At 40.5% G+C, this 20,142-nt stretch overlaps 1 protein-coding gene across 1 annotated transcript in view; it reads right to left on the bottom strand.

Annotated features, from left to right (window-relative positions):
- LOC115782949 (natural resistance-associated macrophage protein 2-like) overlaps window positions 1-20,142 on the bottom strand; it is a 32,839-nt gene that overhangs the window by 9,047 nt on the left and 3,650 nt on the right. Inside the window, exons 3-13 of the mRNA XM_030733500.1 lie at window positions 16,436-16,590; window positions 16,210-16,332; window positions 11,605-11,724; window positions 10,076-10,182; window positions 9,878-9,948; window positions 9,731-9,798; window positions 7,822-7,977; window positions 7,580-7,738; window positions 7,380-7,466; window positions 5,313-5,432; window positions 4,880-5,029 (exon numbers count right to left, since the gene is read on the bottom strand). Coding sequence (XP_030589360.1) covers window positions 4,880-5,029; window positions 5,313-5,432; window positions 7,380-7,466; window positions 7,580-7,738; window positions 7,822-7,977; window positions 9,731-9,798; window positions 9,878-9,948; window positions 10,076-10,182; window positions 11,605-11,724; window positions 16,210-16,332; window positions 16,436-16,590 — 1,316 coding nt within the window. The remainder of the gene's footprint in view (window positions 1-4,879; window positions 5,030-5,312; window positions 5,433-7,379; window positions 7,467-7,579; window positions 7,739-7,821; window positions 7,978-9,730; window positions 9,799-9,877; window positions 9,949-10,075; window positions 10,183-11,604; window positions 11,725-16,209; window positions 16,333-16,435; window positions 16,591-20,142) is intronic.

Genomic DNA, 20,142 nt, shown 5'->3' with positions numbered 1-20,142 from the left:
GAGAATTAGCTTCACTACAGAGCGAAGAAAAACGGCCAACAAGTCCTTCCTCGAGAGCATTGATTTCTTCAGTATTGATGTCATATTATATGTTGTACTATAGAAAAAAACCTTGAATGAGTAGGAGTGTCCAAACTCATCTATTAAATGGAACCCCACAGCAGATGACTGCCCCTCCCTGAGCCTGGTTCCGCTTCCTGTTAAAAGGGAGTTTTTCCTTCCCACTGTCACCAAGTGTTTGCTCATAGGCAGTCATCTGATTGTTGGGTTTTCTCTGTATTATTTTAGGGTCCTCTACCTTACAATATAAAGTGCCTTGAGGCGACTGTTGGTGTGATTTGGTGCTATATTCAAAAACTCCTGCATGATGAAGCAAAACCTCCAAAAACCATTCTTTCATTAGAACCTTCAGGCCTACTAAATGCCCACTGGAATTTGATTCCACAACCCCAGTTTGTAACTTCAGCTTTCCTTTCAAAAACAACAGTTAAGACCTCCAGCTGAGAAAAACTCTGACAAAGTCCTTAGACTTTTGTTCCTCCAAAGACATATTCCTAGTCTGTAATAAAGTCAACTATCTTGGACATATTGCAGATCAATTGAGAAATGATTAAAGTATTTATAGGCAATGTCATATGATGTATGTACAAGCAAGCCTTCTCCTACTCAAGTAATGGAAAGAGTGAAGATGCCTCTTTACACCTGCTTGCAGCACACTTGTTGACTTTAGGTGGGTTATAATGATGCACAGCTGAAGTGTTTGTAGCTGCTGGAATTAATTTGCAGGATAATGCCTCTTAAATTGAAATAACTGTATTATCAGCTTTAAAATTTAGTACCACACATGATCAATCCCAACTGTGGAGACACTGGTACAGCTGTCTTTTTTCCTATAATTTTTTTTCTTTATGTGATACATATTGCTATTCTTTTTAAGCAATAAAGATTGATGATCATTATTTAGCTGTTTCGCACACCGAGCAGAACAAACCATGATGAGTAAATGAAACTTTGTGAGTAACATCAGAATAATGCTACTTCCAACCAGTTCAGGTTCTAAGTTGCTTTAATTTTTTTAGTAACTAAAATTTAAGAATCCAAATTAGATTTCACTATAAAGAGATTAGCAAGCATTTATGTTTAATCTAGAGAGATTAAATATAAACCCTCACTTTTATTGTCTCAAACTAGCTTTTTCCAAAAGAGCCTATTGATAATCAAACACTTTAGAAATTGGAATGCCCCCCTGGGCTCTTTGTTATGTTCATATAACTGTCTCTGAGCTGTTGTTTCAAATAATCAGTGCATGTACAAGTTAACCACTGTGAGCCAAAACATCAGGCTCTAAACTGCTTCCATCAGTATGGCATCATAGGGAGGGAATATCCCTAACATGGCCATCTCAGGGATGCAGAAGTCCCAAGTCAAGTCAAGTCAAGTCAAGTCAAGTTTATTTATAAAGCACATTTAAAACAACGACGTTGACCAAAGTGCTGTACAAGATCTGTAACCCCAAGGACTATACTAAATAAAAATAAAAATATATAAATAAATAAATAAAATAATAAAATAAAAATAAATAAATAAAAACATTAAGAACAATAAATAACATAAGAAAATTAAAAATTAAAACGTTTAAAACAAGTACCATAAAATACCATAAAACAATCATCTAAAAGGAGGTAGCACTGCAGCCAAATGCCAAGGAAAAGAAATGTGTTTTTAATAGAGATTTAAATGTGTGTATCGTCTGAGCTGTGCGAATATGGAGAGGTAGATCGTTCCATAGCTTTGGTGCTGCTGCTGCAAAAGCTCGATCACCTCTCTGTTTTAGTCTGGTTTTAGGCCTCTGTAAGAGCAGCTGGTTCGATGACCTCAGAGCTCTTACAGGGGTGTGACAGTGAAGCAGCTCAGACAGATACAAAGGTGCCAGTCCGTTTAAGGCTTTAAAAGTAAGCAATAAAATCTTAAAATCGATTCTAAAACGGACAGGGAGCCAGTGAAGGGATGACAGGACTGGGGTAATGTGTTCATGCTTTTTTAAACCGGTTAAAAGACGAGCTGCCGCATTCTGGACTACCTGCAGGCGGCGCACAGATGATTGATCTATGCCAAAGTACAGAGAATTACAGTAGTCCAGGCGGGAAGTAATAAAAGCATGAATAACTTTTTCCAGGTCCTGCTGCGGGAGATAAGGTTTTACCTTGGCAATGACTCTGAGTTGGTAAAAACTGATTTTGGTAACAGCACTTACTTGCTTCTCCATTTTAAAACTACTATCTAAAATGACACCCAGATTTTTCACAGCATCACGACAGTGAGGAGCCAAATGACTCGGAGTGCCAGAGGAGTAGCTTGAGGGGTCAAATTTACCAAAGCATATGACCTCGGTTTTGCTTTCATTAAGTTTTAGGAAATTGTTTCTCATCCAGGACTTGATGTCACTTAGACAGTTCAGCAGGGGTTCCCATGGATCTCTGCTGTTCAGTTTGATGGGCATATACACCTGGATGTCGTCAGCAAAACAGTGGAAACAAATATTATGTTTCCTAAAAATCGACCCTAGAGGCAACATTTACAATGAGAAAAGAATTGGGCCCAGAATGGACCCCTGAGGCACTCCACAAGAAAGCTTTGCTGTGGTAGAAAAACAGTTTCCTAGATGGACAGAGAAACTTCTATCAGTAAGATATGATCTGAACCAAGTCAGAACCGTGCCTTTAATGCCAATTTCATGTTCTAGGCGGGATAGAAGGATCTCGTGGTCCACAGTGTCAAAGGCAGCTGACAGGTCTAGAAGTACTAAAACTGCAGGACTACCAGAGTCCACAGTTAAAAGCAGATCGTTAAAAACTCTTAAAAGAGCCGTCTCTGTGCTGTGACGCATTCTAAAACCTGACTGAAACTTTTCCCACATTCCATGTTCACTTAAAAATGCTTGAAGTTGCTTAAAAACAACTTTTTCAAGAACCTTGGATAAAAATGGTAATTTAGAAATTGGTCTGTAATTTGAAAGAACATCAGGGTCACCCACTTACAGCTCAAAACTTCTGTTTGTGAGGGGAGCCAATCAGAATAAAGTCCACTTAAAAGGAGAGGAGCTGAAACAGCTTGCTTCAGACAGAGGATGAACTGAGGCACTGCACTGAGGCTATTCCAAGGTTATTCTGAATTGTGACTCATGCAAAGCTACTCTGGCAGAGTCCAGGGTAAAAATATGTAGCTGAAATAGAGCACAATGGGACCCCTTAAAAACCCTTGTGACCTGCCGGCGCGCCAGCGCTCCCAACTGCCAACTGCTTTTAAATGATGATAGTGAATGCCGATTAAAAAAAAAAAAAAAAAAAAATATGCAGATAAAATTGCAACCACATACGATAGAGCAATAAGTATTTTTGCATATAAAACCAGAGGGTTTACACTTAAATATAATGCATTCAATGTGTCCCAGAGCACTGTATCCTTCCTCTAACGGATTTGCAAAAATCACGTAGAAAGCGCTAACAAAAAAACATAGTTCATGCACTTTATCGCGTGCATTAGCATGTACAGCTATGGCATTTCTGTATCTAGCACAATATGTAGATACAGAAAATAGTTTTCAATTTCTTTGTGGGTTAGTGCACTCTTTAGCTACCTTATATAGTTAATATGGATTACCTTCATACATATTATAATTAGGGTTCTGAAGGTTCTATAGTGAGTATAGTGAGTTGAAATACTCCACACGATGGTACTACAAACAAACAAAAACACCAAACAAATAGAAATCCAGACAAAATATAACTTAACAAATACAAGATGTCAAGATTAGCTCAAATTAAAAGTCAGAGAGTAGAAATGGGTCTTGAGCAACGACTTAAATGTAGAAAAAGTCCTAGCAGTTCTGATATGAAATGGTAAGGCATTCCAGAGGCTCGGCGCAACAACTGAAAAAGCTCGGTCACCTCTATTTTTAATTCTAGATCTAGGAATTTTTAGGATCATCTGTTTGGCAGACCTCAAGGCTCGGACAGGAGCATGAACACAAATAAGATCACACAAATACGAAGGGGCCAGCCCGTTTAAATCTTAAAAACAATCAATAAAATCTTACAAGTGATCCTAAAATTGACCGGATGCCAATGAAGTAAAGCTAAAACTGGAGTAATTACGCTCACGCAGCAGCATTTTGGCCCAGTTGTAGGTGACAAAGAGATGACTGTGGTAAACCTACACATAAAGAATTACAATAATCCAGTCTTGACATGATAAGAGTATGTATGACTCTTTCAAAGTCATTATAAGAAAGATAAGGCTTCACTTTAGTCAAAAATCTCAACTGGAAAAGAATAGTTTTCACCACAGAACTAATCTGCCTATCAAAGTCCTCATGAACACTTGGACCTAAGGTTCATCCGCTTTCCTTGGAGCCTGTGGATCCGTGTTTAAGTGTACAGGAACATTAATTACATGCAAATTAATAAAAAAAAAGAAAGATGTTTTGCGGCTCATTTGTGTTACATATTCAGTATTTCTGATGTATCCAAACCCAGTCTGGTAACATTTTAATCACTACAGACAATAAATTCCTTCATGCTGCCTGATTTCATTCTTTTTTCCAAGATGGCGCTTTTATTGGCATTTTGGTAGTTTTATCATTTCATGCTAAAATTCTTTATGAGTACAGCCTGTTTTGATTTTACCAACCTAGAACTTGATCCCAAACTGAAACCCAGTCCTACTTGCTTGTGCATTTAAGTTATGTTAATGATCTATTGTTAATGACCTTGTTGTACTTAATATGAACAGCACTAATAAGATAAATTAGCCTAAAAGAAAAGTGGTGTTGGTGGTGGATGCTTGAATGAAGCTGAACTGGTTTTAACCTCTGTCTGACCTGCATGCTCTGGAGCACATTCAGGAAGTCGTTCATGCCCGTCAGGTGCTGCACGTCCTGGAAGATGGCCACGAGCAGGGTGGGAGTGATGGCAAGCAAGCGGGTCAGCAACACCCGAGCGAAACGTGACCAGCGCAAGTTTAAGAAACCCTGAGGGACAGAGAACAAATCAGTCAGTGACATTTTCAAGAAAATGAGGCTTGTTTGTTTAAAAAAGATTTAGAGAAGCAAACTGACTGCAGATGTACTTGATTATAAGCAAATAAGTAAATTACACGCAGGAGCTTTTGAACAGGCCAAATAAAGGGCTCAAGTAAAGAAAGAATGGGAGAACATATTTATGTTAAAGGGGAAGAGTTAGTGCTGACATTTCCACTGTTTGAGCTTTAAATGTGTTTTTTTGTTCACATCTGGTTCTTCATTTCTCACTGACCTCCATGACAAACTGGCCGGAGTACGTTCCAGTCATGGTGGAGCTCTGACCAGCTGCAAGGATCCCCACGGCCCATATGTAGAGAGCAGCTGGGCCAAAGGAACAGCCCAGCACCACTCCCTGTTACAGACACGCAAACACAGATGACAGTCAATAAAAAAAAACAGAAAACATGCACTGCAAAACCAAAGCAGTCCCACTTTGCTGCCACCAAAATAGTAAATGTTCACCGTTTTCTCCAGATCTCATAAACTATAAATACGATACAATAAAATGATGTAACCGTGTGCTCCAAATTTGTACTGTTCATATGATTTTACAATATAATCAATAAACTACATAGCTGCTATAAAAATAATGTGTTCTGTTTGATTGCACAGAGCAGCAGTGTCAAATATGCCATATAATTTTACACAGTGAAAAATTTTCACAGATAATTTCTGATGATAAGATGAAATGAGGCTGAGTTTTTCCATTTGGTTTCTGGGTGGTGACTGGAGACCTGCCTCTCATCAGCCATGATGATCCTCAACAACATATTCTGAGCCAGTTTGACACAGAAGTTGATGTTTGCTCTTTGTGCAAGTTAAAGGTCTGTGGTGAAATCATAGAGGCACAAGAATAAAGCTGTGTTCAGACGAAACGCACCCTCATAGCTGTAGTTTCTGAAAAACCCACCAATATTTGCCCTTAACAGCCAATGGCAGAAAAAGGAGTACGACTGAGGTGTTATTTTCCTCAAGTCAGATCCCTCCTATTCTTGTTCTGCTGCTACATACACTTATTTCATTAGGTGCACATGTTCAACTGTTTGCTAATGCAAATATCTAATAAGTTAATTACACTGTAGCAACTCAACGCATTTTGGCATGCAGACATGTTCAAGACAACCTGCTGAAGTGACTTTGAACGTGGCATGGTGTGCCAGCTGGCCTGAATGAGTATTTCAGAAACTGCTGATCTACTGGGATTTTCCCACACAACCATCTCTAGTGATTACAAAAAGTGATCTGAAAAAGAGAAAATATCCAGTTAGCAGGAGTTCTCTGGGAGAAAACGCCTTGTCAACGCAACTCAAATAACCATTTTTTACTCCATACAAAGTATGCAGAAGAGCATCTCTGAACGTAGCTGGACTATAGCAGCTGGAGACCACACCGGGTGCCACTCCTGTCAGCTAAGAACAGTAAACTGAGGGTACAATTCACACAGGCTGACCAAAATTGGGCAATAATAAGAAAAATGTTGCCTGGTCTATGAGTCTTCATTTCTGCTGCAACATTTGAATGGAAGATCTCGATCCAGTAGATGTAGTGGAGCGGATGACTTGCATCATTGATGTGCAGCTGACAAATCTGCCGCAACTGCATGATGGTGTCATGCAGTTGCGGCTGACAAATCTGCCGCAACTGCATGACACCATCATGTGAATATGGACCAAAATCTCTAATGAAAACTTTCCAACACCTTTTTGAATTTATGGCACAATGAATTAAGGCAGATCTGAAGGCAAAAGGAGGTCCAACCAAGTATTAGCAAGAGCTCACTGAGTGTAAAGGAAATCATACACCTACCCACAAATAAACTAGTTCTTCTTTTGTGTGTATCTACGACTGCAGACATGCCTGCCTCTAATAAAAATCACCTGCTGTGAATTTGCATCAATTCACATGTTATGCACAGACTTTGTATTTAACTGTCCTTCATCAGTGGTCTGAACGGGATTTCCAGGAAGCATTAAAAAAAACAGCAGAAATGCACAAGAACATGACCTTGAAGAAGTCTTGAAATTAGCTCAAGTTTTTGTTTCTGGAAGGCTGGAGTCTTATAACTATAATCATACAATTACACTCCATTTAAACCTGTGAACATTTTTGTGTTCAGGACTGACTGAGTGAATGTACTGAGAGGTGTACATTCAAGAATACATTTATTTATTTGTCTGTTAACACCAATAAGAGTCAATCTGAGTAACTGATTAATGTAAAGCATGCCATGTTTGGTTTGTTATATGCTTTGACTGGGCGCAGATTTTTGTTAAGGCCTTTTCCTGTCATCAAAACGTACCCCTTTGTAGATGTCGACCTTGAGGGTTTCATTGTTCGAAGGGAACAGGTCTGAATGAGGACTGCCTGTCTGATTGCAGATGTTGAACTGAGGAGAAATAAAACAGAGCAAAAGAAAAGCAACACAGACTGCTGAATTTCCAGAAGACATCTTGACACTGAACTTTTATTAGATTATAAAGCAGCTGCAGAGATACTTACCACCTCTTCATTTGTGCGCTGATAGAAAGCCTCAGCAAAGACAGCCACTACAAACACATTGATGAGGAAGGAGACAAACAGTGCGATGGTTGACTCAATGAAGAAGTATTTGTTGGCCTCTTTTACTTCTTTTTTGTTTGACCGATCCACTTCTCGAGACTGAGGGAACATTTGGAAACGCACTGATGAGATGACACAAGTTGCATACAGCTGATTAAGCAGGGATTTCATTACAGTCTGACCTTGACCAGAGCGGAATGGAGGTAAATGTTGTGAGGCATTATGACGGCACCCACGATGCCGACGGCCTGACCCAGCTGGACGGGTCCGCAGCCCTCGCAGTACGGCACAAACATTCCCTTCAGCAGCTGGCCTTGGTCCGGACCCACTGTCACATACTGAGAGGGAGCAGAGAGAGACTTCAGATGCATGGCTAAACATTTAGAAGATGTAAATTAGGACGAACCTGAAGTAACCAGAGACACTTGGTGATTTTGCACCACGTGCTCAGATTTCAGACTGACTCGACATACATTTATAGTGCTAAGAGGTGCTTAGAGGAAAAGTCTTGATAATGTGACCAACTAATGCCAATGTGGCATTTGTGGATTTGAGTGAAGCTCATGTGTCATGGTCACAGTTTTTTGTATTTGATTTTGGTTCCTTTTTTGTGAAGGTTCCTAGATTCTTGTTGTCTTTGCCTTCCTCTATCTTCTCTATGTGATTATTGCCTTTGTTCACTTGTTTTTTTCCATGTTCTTATCAAAGTGTCAGGCATGTTGTGATATTTGGGCCATGTCTGGTGTACACATTTCTGACATGGGCTAGTGGGAAATGTCACAGTTATTTTGGTCAATATCTCGATTTTCTTGTTTTAATAACTGGTGAAAAACAAAATTTCATCCATCCATTAATTTTTTGCAGCTTGTTCAGGGCCGCGTCATGTGTGCAGCAGCCTCAGCAGAGAATCCCAGACCTCCGTCTCTGCAGCTCATCCGGGGGAACACTGACGCGTTCCCAGGCCAGTAATCTCTGCAGCATGTCCTGGGCCTACCCCAGGGCCTCCTACAGGTAGGAAATGCCTGGATACCACATCCACACCCAAACCACCTCAGCTGGCTCCTTTCAATGTGGAGGAGTAACAGCTCTATTCTGAGTCCCTCCTGAATGACTGAACCTCTCTCTCTAAAAGAGAGGCCAGCTACCCTTTGGAGAAAGCTCATTTCTGCCTACTTCTATCCACAATCTTGTTCTTTTAGTCACTACCCGGAGCTCGCAACCAGAGGTGAGTGCAGTGTGACTGGTAAAAATTGCAATTTCAATTAAAAATTGCACAGCCCTGTTTGCCACTGCCATAATTGAGCTGTAAGCTCGATAAGCAGCCCAGAATAGGTTCAAATACGTGTCTGCTAACTCACCACCAAACACCAAACCACAAACATAGACCTGCAGTTTTATTATAACCTTAGCTAACCTTTGGAATTGATTTGGGGCATTTTTTTTGGAAGGATTCTTAACAATTCTTAACAACATTCACCTCCATTACTTCATCCCGAACCTCGCTTTTTTTTTTTAGCCATTGTCACTCCCATGGAAACTCTTTGAAGAGCTGCACCTTTCCCAGTTTCCTCCTCAGACACTGTTGTTTCAGTTTCCTCTGTGGGACTTTCTCCTGTTTTTTTGCCTTAGCTGTGCAGGCTTCTCTCTTACAGCACTGTCACTGCTTTCTCTGCTTCACCTCAGTGTAAATGTATTTATATATAGAAAGAAATGGGGGTGTGGAAGTATGCAGATTGCATGCAGTGAGTAGGAGCCCATGGACTTAGAATGAGTCTGATTCACTGACATATGCATGGTGGTAAAAACAAAACCAAGTAAGAACATTTTTGCACACATTATTGAATGAGGCCCATTGTCTTCATATTCTTTAAAAAAAAAAAAAAAAAAAAAAAAATCACACACCAGTCCGGATCCAGACATCCTTCTGGGATCCAGGGACTTCCAGGGAGCATTAAAAATATTCAGCATACTTGTTTTCCACTGACATACATGTGACTGACTGAAGACTGCCAATGCCAAGTTTGAGCTGTTAAAACAAACTGACAGTCAGAAAAATCTAATTTCCAGATAATCATGTGCAAAGGTTCGTACCTCATATCCAAATGTGATGGCCATGATGGAAATGAGGAAACCAAAAAAGGCCTCCAGCTTTCTCAGGCCTGCAGAGAAAGAAATGAGTGTGCTTCATTTATTGCTGATGAGCCAATGCTTTGCTTGAAAATGGTTTTTACAACCTACCATACTTGTCCAAGAAGAGGAAGACAAACGTGTCAGTGATGGTGATAAGGACACCCCCCCATAAGGGGATCCTGTGGATAAACACAAACAGCGGAAATAATCATCGTCAAGGAAGTAATCAAGTGATTTTATGGCACTTATCAAACTGCGACTGAGTCCCAGTGGCCATTAAACGGATGCTTAGTCTGTTTACACCACCTGCCAGAGGAGAGGAGGTTGAAAGCGATGGCGCAGCCGATGACCTCCTGCATGTCTGAGCCGATGATCGCCAGCTCCACCATCAACCACAGGATGATGCGCGGCACCTGTCAGAGTCAGGTGACATTCATGGAGGTCTCAGCTGACATAAAGTTCAGTTTATGCAACACACTGGACACCTTTTGTTGGATATTTCTACTCTATGCTACAACTATTACTTTTCATTTATGTGTATATTGGTCTCACACTGTTTGGGAACTCAACTGTCTTATCGGCTTGTCCGTCACCTGTAAAGCACTAAACAGTATGAATGGTGCTGTTTTTACTGGCGTTTTAGGATCCAGCAATTTCCTGGCAATAAAAGTCAGGACATTTCGCCCTCTGCTGTTTCAGTTACTCATTGCCATCTCCCTCATCAGGACAACGCGAGTGTCTCAACACTCTGCACGTGGACAAATAAGCATGTCTCTTCTTCTTTGCTCCTCAGCAAAAATGTGAGAGAGACGTGAAGAAGAGAGGACAGAGGATCTGAAGCTGCCGAATGAGAAAGATCTCTCCTGCGTTTCCTTACTGTAAGCTGCCCTAGAAGCCTCCGCTGTCCTCACTCCACGATGGGTAATGATTATCCGGACCATGGGAGGACAGATTATGCACAATGAAAAGCACAAACACTCATAAACAAAGCCCCACCACGTGCCTTAAACCTGTATTCTTTCTAATGGCCAGCAGGGAGCGACTGCGCCCCTGGTTGCAACAATTCAATACTGCAAAACTAAACTATGGCAACAATGCGGCTGTTGCTTCACAGCAGGAGGGTGCAGTATCTGTGTGAATGCACTCCCTGTGCTTGCAGAAGGGTTTTCTCTGGGACCTGCTAGGTTAACACTGCCTATCTGGGGCTGGGGACACTCTTGCAAAAGAGATTCTTGTTCTCAAGAGTTTCCCATCATGTTAATTAAAGGTTAAATAAAATAAATGGTGGAATACGTATTGGTACTGACATTAGAAACATAACAGATCCAATACATTTGTGTACACAGTAATTTACTGTGAAGTTACTAAGAAGCTGGTCCATTCATGTAGCTCTCTGCATGTGTTTCCCTCCTGCAGCTTATATAATGCTTCCTACAGTGGGCAGTGTAGCCCGAAAGGACAAAAAAAAGAGCAAACAGAGCGACATTTGTAACAGTTGTTTTCTCTCTTCATGTTTTAGGGATGCAAATATTATAAGCTGGATTTAAAAATATATCCACATGAATAATTCAAGCAGTCACTGTTTTGTAACTGTCACCGGCTCACGCTGGTTTGATTTAATGTTTTGAGGCACATAATCCAAGGATTACAGCTACTGTAACAGCAATGCTTGTAATGCAAGGAGGCAGTTTCAGTAAACTAAGACTGCTTCTGCTTACAGCCTCTCAGTCAGGCTTCATCCTGCATGTGTTTTATAACTGTTGTGAGAACAGAGGAAGCAGAAGCAGACACTGTAGGTTTCCAGCAAAAAAAAAACAAAAAAAAAAAAAACTCACAGTGTGGTACTGGCGGTTGCAGACTTCAGCCAGGTGCATCCCGGTGACCACGCCCAGCCGAGCCGCCAGCCGCTGCAGCAGCAGGCCGATGATGGTGGCACCCAGCAGCACCCAGAGGAGCTGAAAGGATGAGAGCTGATCAGTTAATCAGAGTTTACGAGCTCAAACAAAGTCAAAGCACAACACTGCTATCAGAGGTAAAGGAAGAGAAGAGAAATTCAAGTTTGTGTTAGGATTTACACATGATGGCAAAGTTGCACTGAGATCTAAAAAACAAACTGAAACCAGGAAGTGGCTCAAAACATGTAACCTCACTACCAGCAAATAAAGAAGTAGCTGCATGCCTTTTTGTCTGTTAGAGTGTGCTGCTGGAGTATGTGTAGTGCTCAATTTGAGGTCATTTAAATGACTGGTTCTTATCGTCTGTCTAAAAGTCTTTCTTTGGTCTCAGAGTTTTGCCCTACAACGATGCCTGCCTGCGTACATACATGCACAACCACATTTGTTCGGCTGTCTTTGTGACTTCACTGACATTAGTTTATTCCCCAGACTCTTACCTCTGATTTAACCTTCACAAATACGATTCCAACTCTTAACCCCCAAACAGGATATGGGTATATCTGGCTTTCTACTAAATTTAGTTAGCCATTTTTATGCTACTTTATTTTTGGTTTTATTGTGTTTTATTGAGCTATTTCACTTTATAGCTCCACTGTATTTCATTGAGCCCTTTTATACTGCTCAAAAAATGAAGGGAACGCTCGAGCGTCACAGCTCAACACCAAGTCAGTTGAACTTCAGTTAGGAAGCATAAACCACTGTGAATCCATTTTACCTGCTTTGGTGCAAATCAAAGTGATGACAGGTGCACTGGAGAGGCAGCAACAAGCCAACCCTCAAAAAGGGAATGTTTTTACAGGTGGTGGCCACAGACCATAGCTCTCTCCTTGTCCCTCCTGACTTATTTTTCTCTAGTTTTGCTTTTTGTTAATGTCTTTGACACTGCTGGTAGCATGAGATGCTACCTGTAGCCCATTCAGGTTGCAGAGGTAGTCTAGCTTCTTCAGGACGGCACATGCACCATCACAGGAAGGCTCGCTGTGTTTCCCAGCATAGTCTCAAGAGTGTCAGGAGACGGGGCCATTACACGCAGAGAGCTAGACAAGGTTACCGTCTCGTGCTACCAACAGTGAAGAGGACATTAACAAAAATCAAAACCACATCGAGCTACTTTCTTTTTTTAAAGTGTATGCTAAGTAAGTAAGCTCTCGTCTACTTGAATAATTCTATTTTTCTTTTTTTTTTTTTGGAGCTATTCTGTGTTATTAAGCTATTATTGCGTCCACCAAAGCAGACATGTTTTGGTAGTGTCTGTGCATGCTTTTCATTCTATATGTTTTGAATAAATTCTAATGCAGGGGTGCAGAGTGGGTTCATGCTAACCATTAAAACTAACATTAAAATCTGGCTTACATCCACCAAGGGCTTCAAGGTCAGTGTCATGATTTATTGGTCAAAAATTGGCAAAAAGCCTTCTAACTTATAAAACTACGATTCTAATAAGTGTGGTGTGTATTGTCAACATATAGATCAGGGCTCTTCAACTCCAGGCCTCGAGAGCCCCTGTCCTGCAGGTTTTAGATGTGTCTCTGCTTCAACACACCTGAGTCAAATATAGAAGTCATTAGCAGGACTCTGGAGAACTTGACTGCATACTGAGGAGGTAATTCAGCCATTTGATTCAGGTGTGTTGGATCAGGGACACATCTAAAACCTGCAGGACAGGGGCTCTTGAGGCCTGGAGTTGAAGAGCCCTGATATAGATAGTAAAATATGTACATTTGACCTCTGGCCTCTCCTTCAAGGTCAATATATTGAGCTGAAGGTCAAACTGATAATAATTGGCGACCTGTCTTGGGTCTACCCTGCCTTTTGCCCTATGACAGCTGGGATAGCCCCCCCCCCCGAACAGGATAAACGGAAGAGAATGGATGGATTGATGTTACTTTGGACCTCTGACCTTTTCTTCAAGGTCAAATAAGGTCAAACTTTCATAAAATGTCTTTTACCTTTAAAAACAATGCTAAAAATTCTGTTGCCTTTTTTTGTACTGGCAACATTTAGGAAGTGATACTGGCATATGGGGATTCTAAATATCACATTATAGTTTGCATCCAAATATCACATCACATTTGACCTCTGACCTCACATTTACATTTCAAATCTGCCTTTCTTCCAAGCTGACCCCAGTATTGTCAAGAGAAAAAGAATGACCTGGCTAGTTAGAAATATACCGTACTATAATATTATATAATAAGCTATTCGTGTTATTTATAGATATAGTTATTTATAGAGCCTACATAATGTGTAATCAAAGTAAATATCTGTTACACTGCCCTTATCTGATTTTTAGTGTGCTACAAACTTTGTAAAGTAATTACTGCTAATGCTTTAGCTGCTATAACTAAGGAAGTTTCCAACATTTGGGATAAATAAAGTGCATCTTAGGTCAGCTTGACCTCATTTATCTTATCTTAAGATGGCCTTCTGACAGAAACATATTTGCACATATAATAAACTGAAACCTTTGCACCTTAAGAGCCTTGTCTACTTTTCAGTAATTGTGTGAGTGGTTTTTCAGTGAAAAGAAACTGTTATTTTGTGGTCACATTAACCTGATAAGGTCCTGTGCTGCTGCTTTACCATCTGCATCTACCTCCCCTTTTGTAGCATACCTCCGCCTTTGATAAAAACCTTCTTTCTTTGGTGGAAAACCTAAAACGATACAGGAAGTGGAGTTCTATTTTTATATCGCATTCTCTTTGCCTCCCCTATTAGGAAGAAGTTGCTTCATCTTTTTGGATATAATATTTATTTCCTTATGACTCAGAATATAATCTGTTGGTGTTTGAGTGTATTTTGATTGCTTTAGATGAATTAAACTAATTAAATTACTTCTTGTTAGCACATTGTTAATTCACTGTTTGAATCCAGCATACTGCTGATGCTGGTTTATAAACCAGCATTTCTGATCCGCTGCTGCGTTTTGACCCCTGAGGTTACTGGGTGCAGGTCTGCTTTCAGTCTCCAGAGTTAAAACTAAACACAGAAGAAGCAGGTTTGAGGTTTTTCCCTCCACATACCTGGAACAAACTCCCAGAGAGCTGCAGATCTGCTGCAGCAAACTTTACATAGTCTTTGTTGAAACGTGCTAAACACATAAACTAGCCTCATCTACTGAGCCACTGTGAGGCTTATTGTTTTTCTGTGAATGTGTTGCAGCCTTGTTGCAGTGATTGGCTGCAGGTCAAAAACCTGAGGAGGCCTGCATACCTCTGGACTGACGGTCAGGATTAATGCTCGGGGCTCAGCCCACTCTTACACCAGTGCCTGTAAATGTTCACTCAGTTTAAATGATGTGACTCTTGAGTTCAGGCATGTTTCCACCTGTTTAAGGGCAAAGAACACTTTTGTTAAATTTTGACCTGTAGTATTGTGGAACATGAATTTCCTGCCAGTTCAGGTAGAGTGGGCCCAACCTGTCCTTCAGGAGCCATTACTGACACTGTTGTTTAGAGAAGTTCTGGGTGAAAGTTCCAGCAAGACAATGTCAAGCCACATTCTGCACATTTTCCAACAGCATTGCTCCACAGTCTGAGCCTGAGTGCTAAACCGGCCTGCTGACAGTCCAGAAGGGTCTGCAGCAAAGCAAGTTCAACATAGCCAGACTTTCTTTGTGTTAGCAAAACCTAAAACCCCACACAAAGACAGCGTCACTGTGCACGCTCACATAAAAAAGGGGCGCCTCGCACGTCATTTAACTCTTCTTCTGCACAAAATCTATTCACTGAGTGCCACCTATGTCGGTCAGAGATATTATCAGAGGTAGTGATAAAGATTTATGAATACTATTAAAAATCAAGCACGCCACTGGTGCTGCAAATAAGTCTGGAAGTAACGCTGCAGAAAATCTTGTGAATACACGAGCTGAAATATTAAGCTGCTGTTTATTTCTAACACGACAGCTGCGTGTTAGAGCTCAGAAACTTTAAACTTAATGTGTTTAAAAAATGAAAAACCTCAGGTCTCACTCTGTCACAAAGCCTGATGATGAAGATGTGAAAATCACTCTGGTTTAGTTGCCAGATGAGTATGAAATGAATTTTATTGACTGAATGTCCTTGGTGATAAACAGCCTGCAAACACAGTGATTAACTTTTTAAATCTACTGCATGTTATAGCACATTAGCTACAATTCCAGCAGTGTAAATCATACTTGGCAGCTGGTTGGGACCAAGGCCAGAAACTGTTAAAATCTCATATCAAACAATAACAAGAAAACATCTCTGATTTCAAAACTGCAGCAGCTGGTCTCTGGTTTTTGAAAACTAAATGAAAATATCTTGCTTATTGAGATTATGTTGCATTTCTTGGCCCTGATTTAATGTAAATTAAATATTTTGGGCCATTAAACTTATACAAAATTAGAAACTTGGAACATCTCCTTTGAAAATTATTTAATGACAAATGATTCATTGCTAATAAAAAATAATCTCAGTCCGACCTTCTTTGACCAGAACAGAAACCAAGCATGATCTCAGTTACCTTGAAGCCAGCTTTGGCACCCGACTGCAGGTCAGACTCGATGTTACCTGGATCCAGGTAGGCTATGCTCATCAGAAACCCCGGCCCAGTGAAGGCCCAGAGCTTACGGAGATTTATCCACCTCTACAGGAGCGGGAAAACACAGGTTGCACCAGTAATAACACCAAATCCGGGTTTGCAGTCAAGATTAACACAGGTTTTCACATATAATCCAGGTCTGATTTACCTCACTGTCCTCCTCGGGGATGGGGACCCGCTCATCAAAGTAAGTGCTGGAAACAGGCTCATTATTGTGATTCTGGAGGAAGACTGAGGGTGTGGCGTGTGCTCTGTGAGTGTGTGTGGTCTGGATCACCACTTTCTCTTCAACCATGTCCTCAGCTGAAATTTAACATCAACATCATGAAACAAGCATCAAAAGAAAGTAGAAAAAGTGAACGTCACAAGGTTTAACAACACAAAAAATAATCAGGAGATTATAGTACTGTATAATAACAATGCTTTCCATGTTCATCTCTTAGTTTGTTAAAAATTTAGTTTTGTCTAATTATCAACTTTATGCTACAGATGACAGTTCAGACACGCTCAGTTTATTTCCTTCTGTTTACTGTAAATCTGTCTGGATCAACTGTGTTGTGTGTAAAATGCTACAAAATGTAAATAGAGTTGGGTTGAGTTAAAGAGTCTATTATCCATCCAAACATCTATTTCATATAGTCAATTCATTTGTAAAGCACCAGTTCACAACAGTCACCTCAAGGAGCTTTACATTACATCATAAGACCCTACAATAACACAGAAAAACCCCCAACAATCAGACAGAAACGACCCCCTATGAACAAGCGCTTGGTGACAGTGGGAAGGAAAACTCATTTTTAACAGGAAGAAACCTTCAGCAGAACCAGGCTCAGGGAGGGGCAGCCGTCTGCAGCGACAGGTTGGGGCTGAGGGGAGAGAGACTGGCCAAAAGACGCACTGTGTAAGAGAGCCAGAGATTAATAACTAATGATTAAATGCAGAGTGGTGTATAAACACAAAGAGTGAAAAGAGGTGAATAAAAAAGAAACACTCAGTGCATCATGGGAGGCCCCCAGCAGCCTAGGCCTGTTGCAGGCCTATTGGGAGCTGGTTCTACAGAAAGCAGAAGGCTCTGCCTCCCATTGTACTTTTAAATACCCCAGGAACCACAAGCCAAGAGCTCTATTAGGATAATAAGGTACAATGAGGTCTTTAAGATATGATGGGGCCTGTTTATATAAGATTTTTCTGGATTTAACAGGGAGCCAAAGAAGAGAAGCTAATATGGGAGAAATAGTCTCTGTCTTTCTAGTCCCTGTCAGGACTCTCGCTGCAGGATTTTGGCTTTTCAGGGAGCTTTTAGAGCGACCAGATAATAATGAATTAATGATTATATTATATCCATGTGTCCTTTGAGATCATAAGGGCTGGTGCTCATCAGTCCCCAAACACATAAGTGAAGATACAATAAAAATACTCTGCTTTAAACAATAATTTCACACTCAACAAAAACTTCTTTAAAAAAAATTAAAACATGACACGAAAGTCAACATTAAAGTCTTGAGTTCAGGCTCAGGCACACCTTTCAAGTGGCTGCATGTTAATCTTACTCTTACACATTTACACATTCATGCATTTGAGTTCACGCAGCTCATCCCAAACAGCAACAACTTGCTGACTTTGCCAAACAAAGTCGAGATATGGTTAAAAAGTTTTCAGGTCAGGGAAAGATCTAGAGAAAGATTAATTTCATTGATTAAGCAATTAAAAACTCAGAAACTCATGAAAAAATAATCTGCTCTGGCATTTACTTCTTAGTCTGCTGCGTTTTTTTTTTTTTTTAAAGGAATATTTTCAGCTTTCTGACAAGACTTCTTTTTGCCTTTTACTTTTCAACCAGATTTAGTCATAAAAAGACGTCTTTCTTAATCCCGCGGATGTGTGGTGCTTGGTGGGTTGTGCCAGAACTATTTTGGTGGTCTGGTCAGAAATGCTTACGATGACCCCTGCCGCTCACATTATTTGAAGCCTTCAGGGTTCCAGGTCATGTGAAGGATTTCTTGCCTTTTCCAGCAGGTCTCTCCCAGTTAGCTCTTAACCTGAGTCAGCAGTGTCTTCGCTATCAGGAGCATGAGCTGCGTGAGTCTTATCTGAGTAGATGAGCTGAAGTTATGACTCAGCATAAATACTTTCTGTTAGAACACAACATTCGAACTCGTTCTCCTCGATATCAAAAATGCCACGTAAAGTTTCTGCCTCAAACATCTCAAGTGCTTGAGAAAGCTGTCTTAAGGCTTCCACGACACATTAACCCAGTTTAAGTTGCCTGTTGGACCAGGAATGATTTTGGAGACCAGCTGTGACATAAATGCTGCTCACGGCTTCACAACTTAAAGTCGGATTATGTGTGAGCTCAGAGAAACTTTGAGCGGAAGATTTTGAGCTTTCTGCCTGCATCTCTGCACGGTGAAGCTCAGGCATCCAAGAGAAAAGTTATAAAACAGAAATAATAATTATTGCAATTTAAAATAAATTAAATTAGAGCAAAAATTAAATTAACATTCAGCAAAGTTCTTATGAATTTTGAGCGTACAAATTCACAAGTTTTTATTGCTTCACATGACCTTTTTGGGGCCTTTCTACAATATGAAAAACATCAAAACAGAATGGGCAGTGAACTGGGAAAGAAAGGCAACAATAAAACCTTTTTCATCAATGAAACTCAAATCCTATAAACAGCAGCAAGTAAGACGTTACAGATCCAGACGAGTCGATGAGCGCCAGCCCCATCCAACTAACAAGAACAAAAAAACATGATGACATTTATCATTATAAATATTGATACCGAACAATATGAAGATGTTTATCCTGATGGTGTTTTAGGCAATACTGTCCAGCCCAAAATAAGCAACAAGCAATATATATGTTTATGAGTGGAAATGGCCTTTAAGAAGTACATTACCTATGCAGTGGTTCCCAGCCTGAGGAACTTGTCTCAGTCAGGAACACACTGAGGTTCATATTTGTTTCTTTACCTTCAAAAACAGAGTATGCTCATACCTGGGGTGGCTACGGTTCAGATGGTAGTGCAGATCATCTGCTAACTGCAAGGTTGCTGGTTTGATTCCCAGCTGCTCCAGTCTGCAGTGCAAGATATTGAATGTTGGATCGAAAGCACTTCTAGAAAAAAAGTGCTTGAGTGTAAAAGCACTACGTAGCATACAAAACAGCAGGTGACCAACAGTGTCCCCACTAAGGCTTTTAATATCACAATTTGTGCATTTTCAGGACTTCTAATCCAGCAGTTTTCAAAATGTTCTTGCCCACAGCACTTTACAAAAAAAAACAAAAAAAAAATGTCTTTGGTTCTTTCTGCTTTCCTTGTATGGTCTTCTTTCAATGCTTCTGGACTTCCTGCATCTAGATCATGAGCAAAATACTGCCCCAGGGCCAGAACCTGTACTCCTATCTGACTCTATTTTAACTGTGGGAGTTTATCACAAAAATTTTGTTTCCAAACTATATCAAATTTTCTCTAATGGTAAATGTGAGAAAATGGAAGCTGACACAGCATTTATGTGGATTACTGTCACAGAGCACTAAATTAACAAACACACAGAAAAGAAAAAGAATCCTTGGCCCTTTGTTTATCGGGTCTAAGTCAGTCTGCCTCTCTGAGCTGATCAAGATCTAGCGTGACATTTGCAATGTCTTTCTGCAAAAGTGTCACCACTCCACTAGCATATGTCTCACCTTCATGGTCTTATGAGACGCTGAGAAAGCCAAGCATCTCTCAGAACAGATGTTTGGTTTCCAGCTTGCCTGGCATCCCATTAACTTTAACCAGCTTTTCCTGACAGATGACACACTTGGGCTGAAGGCTGTTGACATCCTCAGTCCAGCTGGAGCCAGAAG

Source organism: Archocentrus centrarchus, chromosome 7, assembly GCF_007364275.1.
Source record: "Archocentrus centrarchus isolate MPI-CPG fArcCen1 chromosome 7, fArcCen1, whole genome shotgun sequence".
Lineage (NCBI taxonomy): Eukaryota > Metazoa > Chordata > Actinopteri > Cichliformes > Cichlidae > Archocentrus > Archocentrus centrarchus.
This window is presented reverse-complemented; position numbering and strand designations above follow the sequence as displayed.